The sequence below is a fragment of the Schistosoma mansoni genome (genome assembly GCF_000237925.1).
Source record: "Schistosoma mansoni, WGS project CABG00000000 data, supercontig 0232, strain Puerto Rico, whole genome shotgun sequence".
NCBI classification, from domain to species: domain Eukaryota; kingdom Metazoa; phylum Platyhelminthes; class Trematoda; order Strigeidida; family Schistosomatidae; genus Schistosoma; species Schistosoma mansoni.
In genome coordinates this window covers 127,499-153,819 of record NW_017386097.1, presented here as the reverse complement: position 1 = coordinate 153,819, position 26,321 = coordinate 127,499, and the positions used below count along the sequence as shown (strand labels likewise).

The window sequence follows — 26,321 nt, the reverse complement described above, 5'->3', positions numbered from 1 at the left end:
GATTAATAATAGTATGGTATTTTTATTTCACTAAACAAGATGGTTATGTAAAGATTCTATATAATTAAAAAATAACTTTGATTACAAACTGGTATCGATCAGAAAATCATCAAAATTTTAAGTGTACATCAGGTGGTGAGAATAGAAGTTATGGACGACCTTTGAGCCATGCTAGACTGACCTTGATAGTGTCCACCTAATAACTAGGACCAAATGAGGGTTATAAATCAATGTGAGAAATTAGAATTATGATTTACAGTTGATGATGAATAACAACTGGAAACGATTGCCTGGGACAGGGTTGGATGGAGAATGCTGGTGGGCGGCCTATACTCCTCCTTCAAACAAACATTACCAAGTGAATTTAAGTGCTGGATGGTTTTCTGTAATTACAACCTTACAGAAAGTCAATCATAACCCAACTAGTTAAGTTATAGTCCATCTGTCTATAATAATAGGTGATACAAATTAGAATGTGACAGTGTGTCAGCACTTCTTTTAGATTACCTTATTGAAGGGTGCCAACTAATATAAAGAGTAATTCAATCAGAAATTCTTTACTATTACCTCTTAACAACAAAATGCTATACTTGATGACGAATCACTTAAACAAGCGACCTCATTACAATGTGATCAGCAGAATTTTCCCAACACTCATGAACAGATATACAAAACATAAGATACTATATCTATGCAATTATTATTCACCAAACATTTGCTGACATATGCACTAAATTATTTAATAGCCCTATAATCATTATTATTATCCTGGATTCGATTCCCTCATCCAGGGTCTTGAGTGTGAACACTTGAGCAATCCCATACAAGAACAAAACAGTCATTCAATACTTCCAGATTTAGAAATGATAGTCTAACTTAAATCAGCTCATTCTTATTTAAACCATAGTTTACAATGATCCATATAGAATCCATAAGATCTATTCTATATATTATAAATAACTTTTGATTACCATCATTTGACTTTTATTTTTCTAAGAAAATCATAACTTATATACTCAAAAAAATAAGTAGGGTATCATCTGTTTATTTAAATGACAAACACAAGTAGATATTAACTCTTTTATGTTAAAAAAAAGAAAAAAAAGAGAAAAAAGAGAAAAAAAAGAAAAACCCACATAACAATCTTCATTTCATTGATGTATTAAAACGAGTTTTTTTATAGAAAAAAAGGAAAAGGAAACGATACAAATAACTTAATAATAAAAGTTAAAATAATTTAACTGATTTTAATGATTCAAATTACTTATCTTTTTTTCTTTAAAACTTAATCACATTAAAACAAAATGTAATTAAAATAGAGAAGATTTAAGATTGAAACATTTAAATCCAACACACACACACACACATACAAGAAAATGTTATAATACATATTATTTTAAACAAAAATAAAATATCAGAAGAGAATTAGTATTTGCATAGTTGAAAGTATGAGTTAATTGAAGCTAGACCATCAAGGAAAACCTGGAAGCACTGGACAGTAGGTCCTGGGTTCAAATCTCGTGAGGTGAGGTCGTACATGCGCAATGCTGAGAAGTCCCACAATAGGATGAAACGGTCGTCTAGTGCTTCTAGGTTTTCCTTGGTGGTATAGCTTCAATTGACTCATACTTCCAACTATGAAAAATAAACTATGATATTATTTGATAAAAATTATTTTAACTTGATTATTCAAATTTCTTATTCAAAGATCTTGTCTTGGGCTCTTTTTTAACATAGAAGTGAACACTAAGTAAAACTGAAGCTCCAAATATATTCAATAATCTTGAAATGGATTGACAATCCGGAAATTACTTGCTTACTTACTTACGCCTGTTACTCCCAATGGAACATAGGCCGCCCAACCAGCATTCTCCAACTTATTCACTCTGTCATGCGCCTTCCTTTATAGTTCTATCCAACTTTTGTTCATTCTTCTCATATCTGTCTCCATTTCTCAGCGTGATGTATTCTTTGGTATTCCTCTTCTTCTTTGGCCTTCAGGACTCCATGTGAGGGCTTGCCTTGTGACGCAGTTGTGTGATTTATTCAATGTGTGTCCTATCCACTTCCAGCGCTTCTTCCTCATTTCTTCCTCCGCTGAAATCTGGTTTGTTCTCTCCCACAGTAGAATGTTGCTGATAGACAATCCGGAGATGGTTTATTGAAATTACACGATAACCGATTTAAAGTTATATATCGCCACAGACTAGTATCAGAGGGAAAACTAATGAGAACTAAAGAGTTCTAGTCAGTTGTTTTGGGCTTTTTTTTGGTGAACAGTCATGATTAGACTACAGATCAAAACTAGAACATCTAATTATTGTGACAAATATGATAACTTCAGACTACTGAGTTAGATTCTAATGATTTGCAAGTGTCATTTCAGTCAAACCGTAATATTGGAGGCTATTATTGATTATCAAAGGTGAAATCTTCCTTGTTTATTCACTAAGTCACATTGACAAATCCTACCAGATATGTTGTAAATTATGTTTTGAAAAATCTATATGTGATTAGTCTGTCTACTTATAGATAGCAAGCTATGCCTTGCCCCATATTTCTTCATAACTGTGAGCTAGGATCCCAAAAAATAAAGAATATAATTAGGCATCATTGATCCACATGGTGGACTACAGTGAGTATAGTACGAAGTAGAGGTAGAAAATCAGTTGATTATGCAGTACATTCTTGTGAACTAAAATGTTTGGAGCATGTATTATCCATATCTACCAACTGTCAATACAGATCTTCTTTTCCAGGTACCATACAGGTAAGTTGAAAACATATAGAGCAGAAGGATCAAAACATTCAGGTAATCTGTGTTCACTAAGGCGTGACAGAAGAAACCAGTAAGATCTTTGCTGAGATTTTAAATGATTCCAAATCAATATAAGTGGAACAGTTGCATTCATTGTTTACCTCCTTCCAAATCTTTACTTTCAGTATCATTCAAAACTTTTTTCTCATCGCTTTCAATTAAGCGATTAAAGCCATTACATCTTTATGTTAAACAGAATCTTCTCAATATTAAACTGTCACCATTTTTACAATCAATACATTGAATATGCTATTTATTCACACAATATAGAACTAATCAAACCTCTTGAACTCACTCTTATTAAACATTCCACTTAGTATAGATATATATCTATTGTTTGTATACTACTCATATACTCAGACATATAACTACTATTACAGTATGACAGCGAAAATTCATCAAGAAACCAAAGATCTTTATTTTTAACAGAATATAAAATAAGGATAATACAATAGAAGGGTATGTAACAATATAAGTATCATCAAGCATAGAACAACGTAAAACTCTTTTTCTTTTCTCTTTAACTAATATCATCATACTAATTCCTATTCAATACAATAAAGTAGTATCGTTAGTACTTGAGTAATTTAAGTCAGTATTAGATTTCTTTTAGATGATTAAAACTATTATTATTATTACCATTATTATTACTATCATTAATATTACTACTATTACTATTATCATTACTATCATTATTATTACTATTACTAACATTATTATTACTATCATTATTATTACTATTACTATCATCATTATTACTATTACTATTATTACCATTGCTATTATTATTATTACTATCATTATTATTACTATTACTATTATTTCTATTATTATTACTATCACTATTATTATTACCATCATTATTACCATTACTATTATTATTATTAGTATCACTATTATTATTACTAACAGTTACAAAATGAACTGGAAACTAATTCAGTAAGTATAGTAATAAGATTTTATTCAATGGTTCCTCTTTTTTTTAGGGAAAATTTTTATCTAATGCTGTTACATTACAAATTATTAAATCTATATGGATATTCTGTATTGTACTCAATGAATGACAAGTAAATTGATATCAAACTGAGAATAAATAATCATTTGATAAGCTGAATAATAAATACTGTTGTATCCCGTGGAGATTTATGAATGATAACTGTGAGAACTATTTATGGACCAATATGATATGTATATTTCCTATTGTATAATTGTTAAGTAACTAAACTATTCACATTCGTGTCCCTTTTATTGTAAGCTTTATTTAGACCTATAGACTATTATTATACGATTTGCCATTCTTGAGTTATCCCTAGTCTATTAATTACTGTTCCCCCTATTCATAGCCACATTTGGCCAAATCTTATGCAAATGTTATTTTCTATTTTATGGTACGATGTGGTCTGTTTGTTTAGTATATAAACTCAGTATGTTTGAGAATAATGATTCATATTGTAGAGGTTGTTATTGGTGTTCTGAATTGAACTGGCTGAGCTAGACAGAAGTAGGATTGATAAGTACTCAAGACTGCTCATACGGCTTTTGTGTATCATTGCTCTGATCGAAAATTCAATCCTCTCTCATTGGAGGGGATCATCACGTCATATATCAAACAGGGCACGCATGCACTCACACGATATAACAAGTACATGTGTGTGTATATATTTTTTAAATCTGATAGTAATTGAATTAAGCATAAAATTTCAGCTTAAGGTTATTTCGTTTTATGAATGATGAAAACAGTCTGTGAGTTAAGAAGAGATTAATTGGTAAGTAAGATATATGAGGGAGGGTTTAACCAGATTACGTTGAACAAGAATAAGTTTGACTAAATTAATCGCTAGCTCTGTAGTAATTAATGACTATAAAACAATGAATAATAGTTTAATGGTGAAAATGTTTGAATGTCGACAGTTTAGTTGTTTAAGAAATTGAGAGGACGAAAAGCGAATGTCCGGTGCTTTAACCGGGTTGATGGACACAGCGCATCCACCTAGGGGAGTTGGAAAACTCTGATTCAAAACCAATGAAGCTCATGGGCTCCAGTAACCTGAGGGAACAAATGGCGTATGAATCAATTGTTGGTCACCGGCTACCATGGGACTGCATCTCCTTACGATGCTCCACTGTCTTGTGCATCGGATCTTTAGGTCAAAGGCTCTGGGTGTGGCCCCCTAGGACAACCACCTGTTTCGGTTTGGGCACCCGGGCAGTATCACAGCCCTCACACAAATCAAATGAGATTTGTGCGGCGCATATATATCTGGTGCCCCTTTGTACCAATATCTATGTGTTTAAATAAATAAATACATAAAGTCGTAAGCTAAAATATAAATTCACTTAGATTTTCGATACTCTGTAATAACATTAACCATAATCGAAAAAATTCAGTTCAAAGTCAAATCCACAGACGGAAACTTCTAGATGGCATAAGTTGGCAAAAGCTGTATGAGCTTCGTTTGATCTGAGAAGTATTTTCCAGCCACTATTCTACCAATATTAACTAAACTCCCAAGATAAGTGAGATAGTCAGTACTTTTAATTAATCTACTTGTTAGGAAAAAACAAGGTCTTAGAACTACTTATTCTTATAGATAGGAACAACGTTAACCTATACATTTCAAATTACAGTCATTTCTATCAACAATTACGATTAATAACAAATAACAGTCTCACTCACTTACTAAGCACAAATTTACACATAAATGACTTTAAACCACACACTATGGGATGACAAAGTATATGGAGGAAGACTCGAACTTGGGACACTATCATTGACTAAAAATCAGAATTTTTGACCAATTAATCATCTCCATTAAAGATGAATCACATAAATAACTTACACATTTCAAATGTTGTTATCTATGATGGATAACAACAAATGCTTTGGAAGTCATTATATGTGAAAATTATATTTGAAATAATCTCAGTGATGGAAATTTAAATAATTTCAACGTTTCGTCCAGATAAGTTGTCTGAACTTCTTCAGGGTAATAATCAAAATCATCAAAGAAATACATAGTGAACTTTTGACATGATTCTCATTTAACTGACTCATATTATCCTGTTTACAAAAAAATTCATCATCCAAATATGGTTGGTTTAACGTAGTATAGATTTTGATATGATTGTTAAAAAAGCACTAAATATTTCTTTGATGATTTTGTTTTTTTATATAGTTGAGATCACGAGTCGATTGAAGCTAGATCACCATGGAGAACCTGAAAAAACTGGACGGCCATTTCGTCGTATTGTGGGACTCCTCGGTAGTGAGCATCCACGATCCCGCCTCACGAGATTCGAACCCAGGACCTTTTTGTTTTTGATTATTACCCTGAAGACGTCCAGACAAGTTAGTTGGACGGAACGCTGGAATTATTTAAATTTTAATCAGTGAGATTATTTCAAATATAATTTTCACATATAATGATTTTTCTATACACCGCGCCCAAATTTTTGTCAAGCTATTCGTTTTAATCTCAACGAATATTTGTATAAATAAGCAAAGATGAATAGTGGCTAACAGTAGAATCCAGGACGCACGTTTCGTCCTATTCAGCACTCGTCAGCTGGATGTACTTGCATCTCAGGGTTGATTTTTACTCTGGGACTCGAATTCAGTACCGTTCGCTTCAAATGCCACCGCGTTATTCACTCAGCTACTGAATCCTGATAGCCACGTGCTTGTCCAATGGGGTGAAGTTTGAATACTTTTAGTATTGTTTGTTTGAATCTTCCCATTGATGTTTAGGACTGAAACTGGTCAGTCTCTTTTTGGCATATGTGCATACTGTATGTATTGCCTAGATATTGCTTTAATTCACAAGCATGGTAAGCAAAGATGGATAGTGGCTGGCATTGGAATCTAGGACGCGCGTTTCGTTAATTACAATCCTAAACATCAATGGGAAGATTCAAACAAACAATACGAAGTGAATTTGTATAAATGTTTTGAAGTTTACATGTAAAATACAAGCCAATAATAACACATAAAGTAAGTAATAGAATCAAATGATTATGCAACTGAAATGATTACCAAGCCTTAAATTTAGTTCAACAACAACAACAACAACAACAAAAGAAACCATTAATGATGCCGACTATAATGATAATAATCATAATTAATCATGTTAAATTTAATTAATTAGAACCATTTAAGAAACCTTAATTTATGTCTAATTTGAAAGGTAAAATTTTAATTAAGAATAGTTTTGATTAGATCATACTGTAACAATCTACACACCCACTATACACAGATAGACCTAATTAATTAAACAAAAAATGTCTTGGAAAAGAAAAACAAACAAACAAACAAGATGTTTATTATGATTAAAAGTGTTAGCGAGAATTCAACCAATCAATAGAAGGTAATACAGACAAAACTTTGATGAATAATGATTTTTCATAGTTTAAAACGTGAGTGAATTGAAGCTTGATTACCATGGAAAACCTGGAAACACTGGACGGCCGTTTCGTCCTATTGTGGGACTCCTCGGCAGTGCGCATCCATGGTTAAGTGCTCTGGAGAGAGACTGGTAGGTTCTGCGTTCGAATCTTGTGAGGCGAGGTCGTGGATACGCACCGCTGAAGAGTCCTACAATAGGACGAAACGGTTGTCCAGGTCTTCCAGGTTTTTCCTGGTGGTCTAGCTTCAACTGACTCACGCTTTCAACTATGAAAATACTAAATCTCCACGAAAAACTCTTCTGATAAAAATAATGATTGGCTTATTATTTTCAAGACAATTGACCGTTCTCATATTAAAACAAGAAACAAAAAGAAAAAGAAAACTAAACATTGAAATAATTAAATATCAGAAGGGATTTTGTGGATATTATAGTCATTTTAATAGTTGAGATCATGAATCAATTAAAGCTAGACCACCTGGAAGCACTGGACGACCGTTTCGTCCTATTGTGAGACTCCTCAGCGGTGCGCATCCTTGATCCCGCCTCATGAGATTCGACACCAAACCTATCAGTCTCGCACGCGAACGCTTAACCTCTAAATCAATGACTCGGCATCGAACAATGTTAATGTCAAACTTCAACCGATCCACCATTGTCTTCAGTGAGTTATTCATTAAAATCTTAACCAATAACAATAGAGATCATTCATAAACAATCAACTCATAAACAGTGATTATAATATTTTGATAGAGTTTTGTTCTCTGAGCTGGATGGTTTGATCTTGGAGCTTTCATCGTTATTTTGAACGACATTATCAGCATAAACTTCGGGTTGAAGTGAAGTGATTATACTATTTATAATTTCATTAATACAAAGTGTATTTTGTTGTTGTGGGATCCTAAACTAAACTTCAAAATTAATTATATACAGTTTAGAGATTGACTTTATAACAAACCATTGAGTTACAGATTCAAAACCTGCTTCTTTTACTCTGATTTAGTCAACTGATTAGTATCATGAATAATAGTACAGTCGAATTGTGTAACTCGAAACCCATTATACAAATATGTTACTTGGTAAAAGGGTTAAAGTATTACTTTTATTTTACTGGAAGACTATTTTGTCAACGACTGGAATTATCTGGAGAACTATTAAGAAGTCATAGAGCACTGAATAGTTGCTGTATCGTATTTTCAAATTACGACAGGCTAAAATAATCTAACAATATTCCATGGCTGAGCACAAACGATATCTAAAAGTCAAAAACTGTAGGTTCAAAGTTGTAAATGGGTAACGCTACCAAGATAAGTCAATCATACACCTAGTCATGTTCTCAGTCTATATACCCTTGAATGGGAAGTTGAGACATTTACGTGTGTCACTATAGTTTGTGCACATTATAATTCATTTTAACAACTATATCCTCTTACTTATTTAGTAATCTTATCTGAACTACGGGATCGGTATACCTATATGGAGCGTATATTATAACTGAGTTGGACAGCAGGAAAAAACGAATTCAATTGTGAATTTCAATGATTCTACAGTCAGTTTCACTTCAGGCTGAAAGCTAAATTCAAATAGAACAAATTTCAAAAACCCCTAATAATTAAACAAATCTAATAGATTTCCCAGCATTTTAGGCTTGTGTATTCATATTTATAATACTTCATCCATTTGATTCTAGACTATACTATTTACTCATTATTTAGTAATCAACATAATGTTTGTTTACTCCTCCATTATGTTGACTGAATTCTACCGACGAAGTTGAAATATAGTGACCAGTCTACAAGACTAGACATCTCATACATTATATCTTGCTGTGAAATCCCAATCATCACGAATTTGTGATTAACTGATGCTTCATAATAGTTGCAAATCTTCAACAAATCATGTCTGAAATCGAGAAGGAGCTGATGCGTCCACGGGATTTTAACCAAAGTCAAGCGACGTCAGAAAAGTTAGCACTCAGTGACGTAAGTTCGAATCCCATGGGTAGAATCAGTGTCATCAACACTGTGAATATCATTTGACGACTAGCACAAAGCGTCCTCCAATTATGACTTCCTATTAATTATCTCCAACAACTTAAGATTAAATTAAACAGACTTAACATTATCTAAGTAACTAACGAACATAAATTTGATTCACCAGTTGAAGGTCCAATATCCAGAGAATTTTGATAGGGGTTTTCTTCAATCAATTTTTCAAACTGGATAGCGTCTTTATTATGAGCAACTTGAAAATCAGTTGCTTCATGTGAATCACTGAGTAGTGTTGTGTTATTTTCTGACTCTTCCGGTATTTGAGATAAAGAAACATTCGATAGAATATTAGAGTTCGTTATGACTGAATAATCCAAACATGAATTAAATTGTTGATTAGAAAATATTTCAGAAGCAGAAGAAGAAACTGTATCATTATTAATGGAAAATTCTGAAATTGGATTGAAAGATGACAGTTCCTCTTGAAAATCTGGTGAATTTTTTTCACTTATTTCCATCTTATTTTCTGACTTGTTCAATAATACTACATCTTCAGTTTCATTACGCTTATCATCTAGTATAACTGATGAAGGTGAAATAATCTTTTGAACATCATCTGAACTGCCTAATTCTTTTGCTTCATCTTCACTAGTTGTTTTCACTGGAGTACGTCGAGGATGATGACGATTACTATTATTATTGTCACGTCGATCATGTAACTTCAATTCACCACGTTGTGAACCAACACGATTAAAATGTATTGGACTAGGTAGAATATAGGTAGAAATTTCAACAGTAACAGGCTTATGATCAGTTTCATAGAAATTTTTATTAACATCATCATCAACATTATTATATGGTTTACCTTGGCTTGATAACTCTTTACTTGGAACATTGATATGAGTATTGAATGTTCTGTTGTCGTGTTTATTCGTATCAACTTTATCATGATTTATCGTTCCCATTTTAGATGAACCGCCTAAAATAGAACTACTCAATGAATCTGATCTGCCTAATGCTTCAGGTCTTGAACGTTCACGACGACCACTACGCCGATCAACCAATACAAGATTACTTCTCTGAGAACCCATACGATTGAATACAACACTGCTGTCAGTCTCCTCAACAGATGTATTGGTTTTTGGAGTAATATTAATAATTTTGTTAGTTGGTTCATTCATTGATGAAACTGATGACATATTGGAAGATAAGAAAAGTGAGAGCCGAATGGAAGAAAATATAAAAACATATAAAAAGAAATGCATAGAGACAATATTAATGAATAAGCAGTTATAAAAATGAGTTAAGTTGTACGCGTAATATACACAATCTGTCCAATAAATATGCAAACTGAGATTATAAAAACTTATATCTATGATCTTTGGGGTATACTCATATTCATTCTCCTTCAAAATGTCCTTCAAATGTACCATTACAAATACTTTGTCTCCGTTTTCTATGTTCAAAGACATTTATGAAAGGCCTTAGAAATCAGGCTCTTTATTTATCTGATTGTTTCACGTCGTATCATTTTTACATCGTGAGAGTGCTGCTTGAGAATGATTATTTTTCATTTCCAGGCCGAAAATATCGCTAGAGGATAGTTATAATGAGTAGGAATGGTGATCTAACGTGATTATCAGATTACAGATAAACAATTTGAATATAGTCACTGATGAACATACAGGTGCATTGTTGTGATGTAATGGTTATCCGTCAGTATCCTACATGTGTTGATGGGCTTTCCGACGGAATTACCTTCGTCTCTCATCTTCTACTTCATGTTTGTCTACACAAGGTCAAATACAACACCAATGGTTAATTGTAGAGTTATGTAACATCATAAACAATCCTTAATGACCCAGTTTACATATTTACTGGGCAAACCATATATGCGATATATGTGAGATGAATGGATTATTAAAATATATGAGAAATGATGTTAGTTGGATTGATGTACTGCTTGTATATGTAAGTTAACAAAATGAATGATGAAAATAATAATAAAAATGATTAGATCAATGAATTATAATTCATTTGTAGGTTTCAATCTTATTCTAACTGAAATGAATCATTATTTAGCTTAATATTGTTGTACTCACACCCAAACCCTTACACATACAGACTGATGAAAATAATATCTATATACAGTTGAAATCATTATTCAATTGAAGATAGACCATCATGGAAAACGTGGAAGCACTGGACAGCTGTTTCGTCCTATTGTGGGACTCCTCTTCGAATCTCGAGACGCGAAATCGTGGATGCGCGCTGCTGAGGAGTCCCACAATAGGACGAAACGGCCGACCAGTGGTTTCAGGTTATCCATGATGGTGTAGCTTCAATCGACTCATAATTTCAACTATATATAAAAATTACTAGGAATCTCCACAAACAACCCACTGATATGATGGTAGTTCATTAATAAATTTATTGATATCAATGTCCAAATGAAATGAATATAAGAAGATTAAACGGAAGCGTTATCATATCTACATCATACGGAGAAGAAGAATAGAGTAATGAAACTGATAAATGGTAATGATTTTCATAGTTGAAAGCATGAGTCAGTTGAAGCTAGACCACCAAGGAAAACCTGAAAACACTGGACGGCCGTTTCATCCTATTGTAGGACTCCTCAGCAGTGCGCATCCACGACCTAGCTTCAATGGACTCATGCTTTCAACTAAGAAAATACGAAATCTCCACAAAACCCCTTCTGATGGTAATGATTTTGTCAAAGTCAAATATCTTAACATAATGTAACAAGATAATGTCATCAAAGTTAGAGATTATTGGGATAAAACCGTTGATTTGTGACTAATCTTTAACATTTATATCATGAATAAAGACTTGAAAAGAAATGTAGATTATATTATGTCCAGTGGATTGATTTCGGTTGCAATTACGCAGTCCTCGTCAATCAGTGACTCTTATTCAATAACACTTTCATGATCTGATTAATATTGACCTTTATATGCATGTTATTTTCTTAACTACTTTTCCTACTGTGTTAATTTTATGTATGTCAAGTTACTTAAAGGCCAGGTTCTACGCTATCTATAGCTGACTGGCTGGATGATTTTTTTTATTTCATCAATAAACATAGTAGCTATGTTGATGATTACAGTGGATTCGCACTGCTGAGGAGTCCCACAATAGAACGAAACGGCCGTCCAGTGCTTCCAGGTTTTCCATGATGGTTAGCTTCAATTGACTCATGATCTTAAGTACATAAAATTTATAAAGTTGTTTTTTTTATACATTGCATATTTGAATGAAATTTACACTGCTTAAAATGACTCAAACAAACAGTCAAACACTTCCATATATTAGTGTTATATTTTAGTTTGCCAGTTCCTTAGCTATTTTACAACTTACTTCAGTTAAAAGCAAAGATGGATGATGGCTAGCAGTGAAATTCAAGAAGTGCATTTCGTCCTATTTAGAACTTCTTTATGCTAGCCATTATTATATCTTTAGAACAGTAATTAAAGCTCTACAGATAGAAGTTTGTTAAAAACTAATCATCCTAGAGAATGCAACATCAACAAAGTTTCCATCTGAAAACTTCTATAAATACGTATTTTCTCTAAATTGTTGAATATTATCAGAAAGGGGGGTTTTAGTGGAGATTTTAGTAATTTAATAATTGAATTCATGAGTCGATTAAAGCAGGATCGTAGATACATACTGCTAAGTAGTCCTATAATAGGATGAAAAGACCCGTCCAATGCTTCTAGGTTTTCATACTGGCCTAGCTTTAATCAACTCATCAATTCAACTATTTAATATTATATGGTTGAGATCATGAGTCACTTGAAACTAAACCACGATGTAAAACCTGGAAGTACTGGACGACCGTTTCGTCCCATTTTGAGACTCCTCAACAGTGCGCACCCATGATCCCGTCTCACGAGATTCCAAACTAGGACCTATCAGTCTCGCACATGAGCACTTAACCGATAGACTACTGAGCCGGCTGTCATCCAACGGATGTTAATGTCTTCAGTGAGTTGATATCTCACAACAGACCTGATTGAACTCCACTGGTTACTTCTTTTCACTAGAACTCTAGGAAATACCTCATGGAGTCAGTCACTAGTGAACATATGATCATTCACAAAACCCCCCTTCTGATATTTAATATTACTTTAAAATAAAATATTGATCCAGTGTTAAGAAGGGAAGATGAAATCAATGATAAATTAACAAATATTTCAACTTACTAAATATGACCTTATAAATGTGTATGAATTAACAATGAAATATATATCCTGTAGTCAATAATAAAACCTCATTAAAATATCTTTCTCATTCAGATTAACAATGATAATCGATAATGATTGATTTATTGTAAATGATCATTGGGGTTAGTGAACATGGTGTTGGTATTATTCTTTTTTTGGGGGGGATCTCTTTTCCAGATTGATACCTTTCTTCTACCAAACATATATATATATATATGTTTTAACCGATCAATTGGGGTTTATGAGTAGTGTGAAAATCTTATTTATTGAATATGCATAGAATGATTTTTTGCATAAAAGCGTCTACTTTTGTTTGAAACTCTATACAAGTTATAGAACTAGTGATAGTCAACTGACCAACAACAAAAACAACAACTAAATTTGCATAGTGTTTGTTGATAAAGAATAAACAATTAAACAGAGATACAAGTATATATACACAATTACAACTATGAAGTGTATGTTGAAAGCACTGTATATATGTGTGGAAGAGTAAATGTATATATAGTCAGATATGTATGACTTCTTGGATATATTGTTGGTTGAGATTTTCTAAGTGAACACAATAAGCGAAGCGTAATTAATGAACTAACACTAATGAAGTTAGACATTGTGATAGGTTGTACTGAACTATGGATATGCAATAATCAGAATCTGGATAGTTTATTTGTGTTAATTTCCTGAGACATACATCAAACTATTTGTAAAAAAAATCAGTGGGAAGATTCAAACAAACAATACTAATTGAATTTAAACTTCAACCCATTGCACAAGCAAGTGGATATCGGGACTCAGTGGCCGAGTGGATAACGCGATGGCGTTTGAAGCGAAAGGTACTGGGCTTCAGTCCCAGAGTGAACATCAACTCTGAGATGCAGGTACATCCAGCTGACGAGTCCCAAATAGGACGAAACGCGCGTTCTGGATTCCACTGCTAGCCACTATCCATCTTTGCTTATCATACTTGTGAATTAAGGCTATATCGAGGCAATACGCACAGTATGCACATATGCCAATTAGAGACTGACCAGTTGCAGTCCTAAGACATCAATGGGAAGATTCAAACAAACAATACTAATTGAATTTATTTGTAAATTAATCTGAATAAAAAGATGCTTCCAGTAATAGAACAATATCATATGACTCAATCCAATGATGTTTTGGATTGTTGAAACCTCCAAAAAACGACTTCTTACTTACTTGATACTTTGTCATTTTCTTTTTTGTAAACTTAAATTTATGGCTTATTCTCGTGAAAATCCCCTAATCAAGGTATCCTCATTTCTACCTGATGTTTATGATGATGATATTATTCAGAAGAATAATAAAGCTGTCCAGTTCAGAAAACGAAACCCCAACAAAAGGCATCTTTCATTTTTATCATTACTAGTCATATTGTCTGCCTATTGGTTTATTGTTCGATTAATATGATCACTTATAACTCTATATTCACTTCACACCTTTTGGATAAATTTTATAGTGAATAACGTTTAATGTGATTATCAAAACCGGGGAGCTGCACCCATATGACTAGTTCCAAATAAGATGAAATGCTAAGCCCAGATTTTATTGATAATCAAAGTCCAAAGATTCACTAAAACATATCTATAGGTAGGATAGTGGTTATTGTTCAATATGTATATTTGCCAACATAAAATGAACGAATCTAGCCCTCAGTAATAGCAACGGGATAATAATTATGTCATATTAATACTAATATGACCACTAACCATTGAGTAAAACTCAATCATAGATACATGAGAATTTATAGTAAAATCAGTTTAAACATTTTAGATTTTACAAAAGTGAATACAGTCCAACCATTGTTGTAATTTATACTAGAATAGCTTTTGCAACTTCTGAAAAACCTAAGCAGATTATAAGTTATAAAATTTATAGACAGTATTTCTGACAGAAAGACCCCAGCTTAGGTACCAATAAAAGTCAAGGGACATTAAATAGTTTTGTTAATTGAATCATGGGGATAGTAATATTGAGGGCCTGTTTAAACATCTGGGCTACCTGTTCCTGTCATCTAGATATTTCAACAAATTATCTAATTTTGTTTGTTTTAATACATCATTATGTCTATTAATTGCACAACCTATTCAGGTGCGTTTCTGAAAAGTCTAAAACCTTTCGCTGTAAAGGTTCCAGAAGGCCTAATCAGAGATATCGTGGTTGCTGGCAGTATGCAGCGAGAAGAATGTACATTATTCAGATGTCGATTGATTGGGCTGCTAACTTCTAACTGGCGATCACTCAATATTTATCGTCAGCAAGGACGAAGAAGTAAGAAACGGAAACTTGTTGAAGTACTTTGTGCTGAGAATTCTATATCGTACCAAAAATATAATATTAAATAAAGCTAATAATAATAATAATCAAATGGCTTAGTGATTAACAACTTGATAGAAGACCTAAAATTCGTGGTTTCAACCCTTAGAGAGGTCATAAGTGCCCATTTTAGAGAAGTTGTATACTGGAAAGAAACATCTTTTCCAAGATATCTAACTGTTTAATACTTTCTAGTTTTTCTTGATAACTCTTCCAATGATGTCTTTTGTTAGGAAAATCTACGCAAGGCACTGAACACAACATTTGTTTTGTTTCCATTTTCTAAACTCCATACTTTAAAAAGATGATATGTACCATGACAATTATTACAAAGGATGAAAGCGGCTCAAAGTGACATTAAAATATATACCCATAATAAGAGAGGAAAATATTTCATAATAGATCAATAATTTTTTTAAACGAATGTACATCAGAAGGGGGTTTTATGGAGAATTTAGTCATTTTATATATTTGAAATCATGAGTCAATTGAAGTTAAACCACCATTGAGAACCTGGAATGGTTGCTCAATTTCATGGATTGGTTGAAGTTAGACATTAACACTGTTCGATGCCGGCTCAGTGGTCTAGTGGTTAAACGCTTGCGCGCGCGAGACTGATAGGTCATGGGTTCGAATCTCGTGACGTGGGATCGTGGATGCGCACTGTTGAGAAGTCCCACAATAGGACGAAACAGCTGTCCAGTACTTCCAGGTTTTCCATGGTGGTTTAGCTTCAACTGACTCATGATATCTATATCAATTGAAAAACAATGGACAATTAAGGACAGTGTATATTTTTCTTCTGCATTGAGTTGTAATCAGTTGTACATAGAGATTCATAAAGAGGGTTTATTTATTCTGCCAGTGATATTACTTGATCGAACATCTAAGCGGACAACATAATGAACTAAAAGATCATATCTGTAGCTGTTTATAACTCATTGACTTCTAGATTAATTGTTCTGGATAAATTCATTTGAAAAAGTGTTATGTCAGTTGTAGCTTTTTTCAAATTCGATGGTATTCCCTTTTCTACAGTTTTTTTAAAATATCAAGCACATTTACTTTCATAGTAATTTATCCACCGGGATAAACTAATGTTATGTTTGTCTTGTTAGGGGTTACTTATGTTATTGGTTACCTCCAGGAAGGATCTAAAGATAACCTACATCACAAGCAGACTTCAGCCAAAGAACTAATAAGAACTAAGAAGCGTTCAACAGCTATTTTGTTCTGCATAATGGTGTGTACCATCGATTGTGCGTGAGATTAAAACCAGGACCTCCAGTTTTCATGTCATTCATGATACATTTTTACCACTGCATCGACGTCTGTAAGTACACACTTTTAATTTTAATAAACTCATTGAAGAGTTTTATACTAAGATGAAATAGCCTCCTTATGCTGTATTCAATTATATTTGTTCAATATATACTTACCAGCCAAGTTCCTTGTAGGTGATTGAATTAAATTTACGTCCGAATGAAGGTAGGTAAACTCCTGGTTACAAAGAATACGTCCAAATTCCACACTATCAATATAAATAGAATAACGTCCAGGCTGTAACGAAGGCATATGGACACGTAACTGCGATAAATCAGATTGACTTGACTCATCCAGGAACCAGTCATCTCGAGAAACTGGATGGTCACCAACAAAAACGGTAGATTGCTTCATTATTTCAGTTGTGAGGAAACGGCAGTAAATTGTTAATTCAGTACCACCTAGGAAATAGGAAGCAAATTACAGCAGTTTTTATTAGAAATAAATGCTTTTTTGTGAAAAACACATTCAATACAGGTCAAATAGACTAGCGAATTTAGAATGCCTAAAACCAGTACATTAACCTACGTTGCTACATATTTGAACAGGAGAGACAGTAAAAGTCAGAAAAAAACTCAAGATCAGATCAACAAACAACTAATTGGTACCTATCGTCTAATCTATATTTGAGTATATTAAAGGTATACTTAATTCAGTCAAAATTTAATAGCAAGATATGTAGTAAGTATGTATGTATGATACACATCTTAAAACTCTCAGTCCACCTTATCGATTTCCTAAACTAAAATCCTAATTCTAATTTAAAGAATATCCTTATTCGTAGGTTTATGAATATTTAAACAGTTTTTGAGACTTCAGAAGTGTTCGTACTCTTATAGTCTTGTCATATTATCCATCTTAAGGAGTCACATTTTAAAATTGTAAGGGAGAAACAATATAAATTACTTAATTATATCTAATCCGAAGGTTATACACGAAACTGAAATCTATTTAAAGACAAGATAACCATCAAGCTATGCTAATATAGGTTGGTAGCTTGGATGGATACATTTATGTGTTATGTTCTACATTTGCCTTTTTACAACTGATTGACTGGTATCAAATAGAAAAGCATTCCACTTCAACCCGAAGTTTATGCTGATGATGTCGTTCAGAAGGACGATGAAAGCTCCACAATCAAACCATCCAGCTCAGAGAACAAAACTCCATCAAGAAAAATGTATCGAATTGTTCTCTTAGTATAAGAATCAGTTAGTTCATTCAATGAGATGTATCAAGTTTATTTATGATATAGTAGATCATTATTATGGCTTCAATAATTTTGATTGTAAAATATTTCTGATAATTTAATTAAAATGGTTAACATTAAAGAAAAATAAAAAACTAAAAATACAAAGATGATCATATTTACAGAATATAATGAATTCTATCACATTCCATTGGTTTCTATTCATCTATATACCCCCGAATGCCCTGGTAAGGCCGAGAGTGGGGAGGGCCCACCCTCTCTCTCGAAATGCTATTACACGGCCACGCGCATATAGCCTCTGCCAAGGAAATCTTACTCATTGCCTTCTCGTAGCCACGGTGTTGTTTACGAAATTAAGAGGACGAAAAGCGAATGTCTGACGCTTTAACCAGGTTGGTGGACATGGAAAGTTCACCTAGGAGAGTTGGAAAACTCTGATTTCAAACCAATGGTGTACATGGGCTCCACCATCCTCAGAGAACAAATGGCGTATAAATCAATTGTTGGTCACCGGCTACCAAAGGACTGCATCTCCTTACGATGCTCCACTACCTTGTGGATTAGACCTTTAGGTCAAAGGCTCCAGGTGTGGCCTCCTAAGAAAACCACCTGGTTCAGTTTGGGCACCTGGGCAGTATCACAACCCTCACACATCAAATAAGATTTGTGGGTCGCATATATATCTGGTGCCCCTTTGTACCAATATTTGTGTTTAAATAAATAAATAAAAATATACAAAGTTATTTAATTTAATTATTTCCAGTTTTCAACATAATTTTGTCTTTGAAAAAAGAAGATAGATTCTCATTCAGTAACCAATAAGTTTCATTCAACCAGAATAAGAACGTTTGTAGAATAACATGAATTCATTTTAGTTCAAGATTTCTTATCAGATGCTTTGATAATTTACATGTGATTGATCACTGGATGATGATCGATATCATGTATGTCAGGTCTTTCTTAGTGTAGATCGAATCCTATCGACTAAGTTGCAATGTGGCCTTCAGACTAGATGACTTGACATTGCGTGCACTATATTGGGATAAGATGGTGGTTGGAGGTAGCCAACAGGAAACCCTGGAGTGCGAAGTAACACGAAATCTAGGTCCTACAGGAAGTCAGTCGTGACTCGGTTAGCTCAGTGGTAACGTCTCTGACTGTGAAGCTGGATGATACGGGATTGAATCCGTCAGGGAGCACCAGTTCCCTCAAGATTACAGGTACATCTTGTTGATGAGTGCCAAGTAGCACGAAACCTAGGTTCAGGGTTTCCTGTTGACTACTTCCAAACACCACCTTATACTTTGATAATTATTCATTTGTAAACAATTTGTTTTGTTCCTTTCTTTTTATTCATTGACTCTTTATTATCATTTATAACCTTTAATTCTTTCTTGTTATGACCTCATCTTTAAGAAACAAATACTTAACAATTATGTTAAATATGTTGTTTTGTTTCCGTATTTCTTATGTCCTTTCTAATTAAATTCCATTAATTATAATACTTAAAAAGGTTTTATGATAAAAATACTATCAGATTGAGGATCTATGGTGATTGAAGTATGTTTAAAGTTGAATTTACGAGTCGATCTCCACAAATCACCATTCTGATAACAATCATATGCTCACTAATGACTAGCTTCAAGATAAATATCCTGGAGTTCTGATGAGAATCCGTGACCAATGGAGTCCAATCCGTATCTGATGTGAGACAGGTATCCACCTTAGACAATAGATGAAGGGTTGCACAAAATCATGGAACTCAGTGGTCTAGAGGTAAAGCGTTTGAGCGCGAGACCAAAGGTCTTGGGGTCGAGTCCCATAACAGGACGAGACAGCCGTTCAGTGCTTCCAGGATTTCAGTGATGATTTGGCTTAGATAGACCCATGAATTCAACTTTAAATAATATTACTAACATAGGTTTAAGCTGTTTGCAGTTGATCAGGAGCCTTAAACTACAATGAATCCATGTTATTCTGCTAATCTTGTTCCCCTCATCTTATTTGAACGAATAAGTTGTTTGAGATGTAGATGAAGTTAGGAATTACAGTTTTAACAATGTTTCTATAACTGCTTAGGGTGATAGTTCTGGAATATTGAAGGTAATTTAATAACATAATCGTACTAAAAAAAATCTATTGAGGTTTCAAAAGAAAGAGACAGACATGCGGATTAAAATAACTAAATTGTGATTATTATTTATCAAAGAACAAAAAGGGTGATGTGAACCAAATGCCTAAAATTAGTCATTTTGCATCATAGAGAATAAGATTTCAATGATCTAACTGTTCATGGATCACTTACTGAAATTACAGGTTCAAGTACGTTAAATTAACCTTAAAACTCCTAAGGTAGTTTTTTTTATCGCAGACTTAAATCAACTAAAGAATCATTTAAAAAATGTGAAGCAATCAACAATTTGTTGAAGTTATACATTAACTGATAGGTCCTGGGTTCGAATCTCGCGAGGTGGAATCGTGGATGCGCACTGCTGAGGATTTCCACAATAGAACGAAACGGCCGTCCAGTGCTTTCAGGTTTTCCATGGTGGTCTAGCTTCAAATGACTCATGATTTCAACTATATACAATGAACAATCGTTTTTTTCTACTGTAAGACTGTATGGTATGTTACCTGGGTTTAAACCAAGTACAATTAGGTTTCATAATAACTACATTATCTTTAAATCACTAAATCGGGACCCAGTATTTAGCATTCTAAGCTTCAATTAATTAGCGATATAGCCTAACTGTCATTTAGTGTCATCTGGCAGGTAAATAAAGACGTGAAATCAATCCATTTAGTCAATGACTACTGGTCTGATATATATTAGTAGGTGCAGACTTGCTGGTTGAGACCTACGGATTACAAATAGTCAGTGGTTTAAGAAGTGATGTAAGAAAGAACAAATTGATTGCCGTGGCGGTTATTCTGCAGTTATTCTCTACTTCCCTTTAAACGCTGAGTATTATTCCTGATTCTTCATTCTTTGATCTTATTTCTTTTTTTGAACTGTATCTCATATGTTTAAATCCCCATTACGATTAAAGTTAGTTCCTTTCCTTTGCTTCTCATCATATTGGTTTCTTTTCTTATTATATTGATTAAAGTTATGGTATACTGAGCTGACATATTTGTTTCCCATATTTGCGATGACTTACTGATTGACTCTATCGGTGGTAGGAGCTTCTCATGAGATTAACGGGGAATCAATTTCGTAACCAATCGTTAATAAGTACACAGCTATCACTCATTTAGGTTAGTTCAATTCTATAAGTTTTGTCATGCACTCAGAAGTCAATAATGTCATTGCATAATTCTATGGCAAAGTTGCTCTACTCTAATATTTTACAGTCATTTGGTTGTTTAAATACATACATTAATACTCTGTAGTGGAAACAGAATCAAGATAATCACTGAAATATATTACCAAACCTATTTGTTTAATACTTCCTTATCAAATTACTGATCAGAACTATCTTGCATATCATATAATCTACAATCATTGAAGAAATGAACTTTGATCACAAATTTCGAGTTGTTATTTTTGTTATTATCACTTGTAATATTTGATAAATGCTATTGTACCGACTGAGAATGATATTACTGATGAATTACATACTATGATTACTCAGTACGAATTCTTAACCCTAAAACAGTAAAGAAGTTGAATGAGTTATAACATCTCTGGATGTGATTCAGATCAGGAGTCAATAAATTCATGAACCAGTACGACGTCGTTCCTTACCTGTACCAATTTTCTGTCAAACTAATCTCATGCCAATCAACATTATATATCAAAGTAGGTATTGATCTTTACGATTACTCTAAATCATATAGAAATTCATTTAGATATGAGTACATCTAGTCAGTTACATCATTAATCACGTTCATTGCTTGCAGTGAGCAAAATTGGACGATTAAAGTGAATTATGCCCATAAGTTAATTAAACACATATAAATACTGAGGTATATTCAATGGAATACACTACTAGCCACTATCCATATTTGCTTATAATGCTTGTGAATTAAGGCTATACTTACAGTATGCACATATGCCAATAAGAAACTGACGGACTGCAGTCCTAAACATCAATGGGAAGATTCAAACAAACAATAGTAAGTGAACTGAGGTATATTGTTCAAAAAAATAAATGTTAAATATGAGGTAGTTGAAAGAAAGAGTCAATTGAAGCTAGACCACCAAGGAAAACCTAGAAGCATTGGACGACCGTTTCGTCCTATTGTGGGACTCTTCAGCAGTGCGCATGAGATAGCTGAAAACTTATGAAATATACATGAGATACTTAAATAAAACAAAAATATAAAATAATAACTTAATCAATTCTTACCTGAAGATGGACCACATTTTGGTGCTATTCTCAACAGTTCCGGTTTACTCTTCAAATGTTCATCTGAATCTTTTATACTACTATCAATATTTGAAGCAATTAATCCACTTCTTTTACTTGGATGCATTGAATTTCGTCGTTTTAATTGATTTGTAGCAAATGCTGATGAAGATGATAATGAATTAGCTAAATTTTTCATTAGTAAAATAAATTTCAATTAGTACCTGTTAATTCACTATAAGCTCCTAGTACACTTCCATCTTTTTCTTCAATTACTCCATCTTCTTCATTAAAATTTTGTTGATAATAATCTTTAAATAAATAATAATAGCAATAAAAATAAATATCAGAATGGGGTTTTGTAGATATTATAGTGATTTCAATAATCGGGATCATGAGTAAATTGAAGTTAGATCACCATGGAAAACCTGTCCAGTGCTTTCAGGTTTTCCATAGTGGTCTAGCTTCAATTGACTTCAATTGAGATTTACTACCTCGCCAATTGACTTCCCGTCTGTACTCTATTTCTAACCCAGTCATTGTTTAACCCGTGGTCCAAAAATACACGAGCGATGCTTCGTAGACAGTTATGATCGAATACTAGAAGCCTACAAGCACCCTTTCTTCTTAATGGACATGTTTCACATCCGCAAAGTAGGACGGAGCGAACTAATGCGCGTTAAATCCACCCTCTGGCTGAAAGACGCATATCTCGCTTACGCCACAAGTGACGCGAGTCGACAAAAGCCAATCGAGTCTACTGAATCTCCGTTTAGATTTCGTCAGACACCAGACCATCAGGACTGATGACACTCCAAAGGTCAGTGAAGCGGTCGATGCGTCCAACTACTTCACTCCCTATCACCAATTCAAGCGATGACACAAACCAATAATGAAATAATATTCCACATTCGAAGGAAAAGAACTGCATCCAAACCATGCTTGCATTATTGACCAAGGTGGTCAGAAGACTCTTCATTTTCCCAGAGTCTTCACCAAACACAACTATATTATTTGCTTATTCTGAGTCAAACAGTTAATCTCATTGTCGAAGGTCAACTACTGAAAAGCTAAATGATGGAAATGTTATTTTATAAAGTGTGTCCGCGACAAAGTTAAATAAAGATGGGGAAAGAAGATGACCTTGGCAAACACTACTTGAGGCAGCCGATTCCGATGACAGTTCGCCATAAGCTTTGACTTGACCATTAGTGTTCGAGTAGAGAGACTGTACAAGGTTAATGTACTTCTTTGGTACACCTTTCAATGACAGACACTGCAACAGAACCCCATGATCAACGGAGTCGAATGCCACCTTTAGGTTAAGGGATACCACTATGGCAAGACGCTGAAAAGTATATCTGTGTTTCAGAATCTTCTGAAGGGTGAATATTTGACCTATACATCCACGTCCAGGTCTGAAAACAGCCTGGTTTCTTCAGGTTTGCTCCTTACGAGCTTTAGTTAGACTTCGAAGTATTATTGAGGCTTGGATATATTACTACCACTCGATAATAGGACTGTGTATCTAGATTCTGCTAACACTAGGCTGGAAACTCGAACAACATACTATACATTGTCTGGATCACGTCATATCGGATAGGAATTGGCAATGCTTTACTCAACACTACTGCATGTAGTCTTCACTAAATGAGTCCAGAGAATGATTTTAATAGAGTTTTGTCCTCTGAGCTGGACAGTTTGGTCGTGGTGATTTCATCGTTATTCTGAACGACATCATCAGCACAAACTTCAGACAGAAGTGAAATCGACCCAAATTATCAACCAATCAGAAAACTTATGGACAAATATAGGGCCAAAAATCAAACCATTAGGAGATACAACCAAAACAAAGAAGTAAACAATGACAGATTCAAGGTCAGCAGGAACCAATCAATATCGAGGTCTACAGGACAAACTATGAGCCATTTGTGGAAAAATTCTTGCACTTCACTTCTACCTGAAGTGTGTACTGATGATGTCGTTCAGAATCACGATGAAAGCGCCATAACCAAACCATCCAGCTCAGAGAACAAAACTCCAGAGAAGAAATCAGTAATAGGAAAGGAAGTCACACATTTAATTAATTATGTCTGTTACCTCTCGAGGAGGAGCATAGGCCATCAACTAGAATTCTTCAACCAACTCAGTTCTCCGCTCTTCTTTCTAGTTGTTTCCAGTTACTGTTTGTTCTTTTGATGCCTGATTCCAATTCCAGACGTAGTGTGTTCTTTTGTCTTCCTCCTTTCCGTTTCCCTTGAGGATTCCAAGTCAGAGCTTGCCTCGTGATGCAGATTGATGACTTCCGTAATGTGTTTCCTATCCACTTCCAGTGTCTTTTCCTAATTCCCTCCTCAGCTGGAAGTTGGTTTGTACTCTCCCATAATAGGCTGTTGCTGATTATATCAGGTCAACGAACATTGAGTATCTTCTGTAGACGATTGTTTATAGATGCCTGTACACCTTTAATGATAATTGTATTTCTCCACGTTTCGGCTCTGTACAGTAGAACTGTTTCGACATTCATATAGAGGATTCCGATTTTGATATTGGTTGACAGTTGTTTTGAGTTCCATATATTCTTCATTTTGTATGGATACTGCCCTTACTTTTCTAATCCGTGTCTTCACATCTGCGTCAGATCCTCCTTGTTCATCGATGATGTTTACCAGGTACGTGAAAGTTTCCATCTCTTCCAGAGCTTCCCTATCAGGTGTGATTGGGTTGGTGTTCTACGTGTTGTATTTGAGAAATTTGCTTTTTACTTCTGTATATTGAGGCCTATTGTTGCAGAGGTTGCTGATGCACCGTCTGTCTTATTAGGTGAGTGATGTAGATCAAATCTTACAAACGTGCATGTCTCAGATGACTTTTAATTACATTTATTTGTTTCGTTTGCCTACATAAGTACATAATTACATGTGTGAGTCATTTCACTCGGAATGTTGATTGCTAGTTAGTTGTCTCCTGATATCAGTTTATTTAAAAGCTCTCATAAATAAATCGATCTTATGGACATTTATTAATAACCACATTCCATTATTTCATATCATCTATCGATCAGCACTCTGTTAGTAGTTTTCATAACCTAAACGTATTCGTCATAATAAGTTTTAAACATTGTTTCATAAAACATTTGAGATACGCTATGCAGGTAAAAATAGTGCTTAGTTGACGGATAGCTAACTTTCTAAAGCAACCAGATTATTTTATGACCTTCATGGATGAATCCCAAATTGAAGCTAGACCACCATGGAAAACCCGGAAGCTGTGGACGGCCGTTTCGTCCTATTATGGGACTCCTCAGCAGTGCGCATCCATGATCCTGCACACCCGAGATTCGAACCCAGGACCTACCAGTCTCGAGCCAGAGCACTTAACCGATAAACCATTGAACCGGCCGGCATCCAATGGTGTTAATGTGTAGCTTCAACCAATCCACGAAGTTGAGCAACCGTTCACCAATTGTCTTCAGTGAGTTGATATCTCTACAAAAGACTTGGTAGAACTCCAGTGGTCACTGCTTCACACTAGAACTCAAGGAAATATCTCTTGAAGTCAGTCACTAGTGTGCATATGATTATAGATCAGAAGGGGTTTTGTGGAAAATTTAGTATTTTCATAGTTGAAATCATGA

At 34.1% G+C, this 26,321-nt stretch overlaps 1 protein-coding gene across 1 annotated transcript in view; it reads right to left on the bottom strand.

The window, feature by feature from the left end:
• The window catches only part of Smp_165200 (hypothetical protein), a gene marked incomplete at its 5' end in the record, with an annotated part of 46,729 nt that overhangs the window by 12,634 nt on the left and 7,774 nt on the right, over positions 1-26,321 (bottom strand). The window contains 4 exons of the mRNA XM_018791410.1: positions 9,379-10,401; positions 17,239-17,523; positions 22,685-22,870; positions 22,909-22,995. Coding sequence (XP_018647335.1) covers positions 9,379-10,401; positions 17,239-17,523; positions 22,685-22,870; positions 22,909-22,995 — 1,581 coding nt within the window. The remainder of the gene's footprint in view (positions 1-9,378; positions 10,402-17,238; positions 17,524-22,684; positions 22,871-22,908; positions 22,996-26,321) is intronic.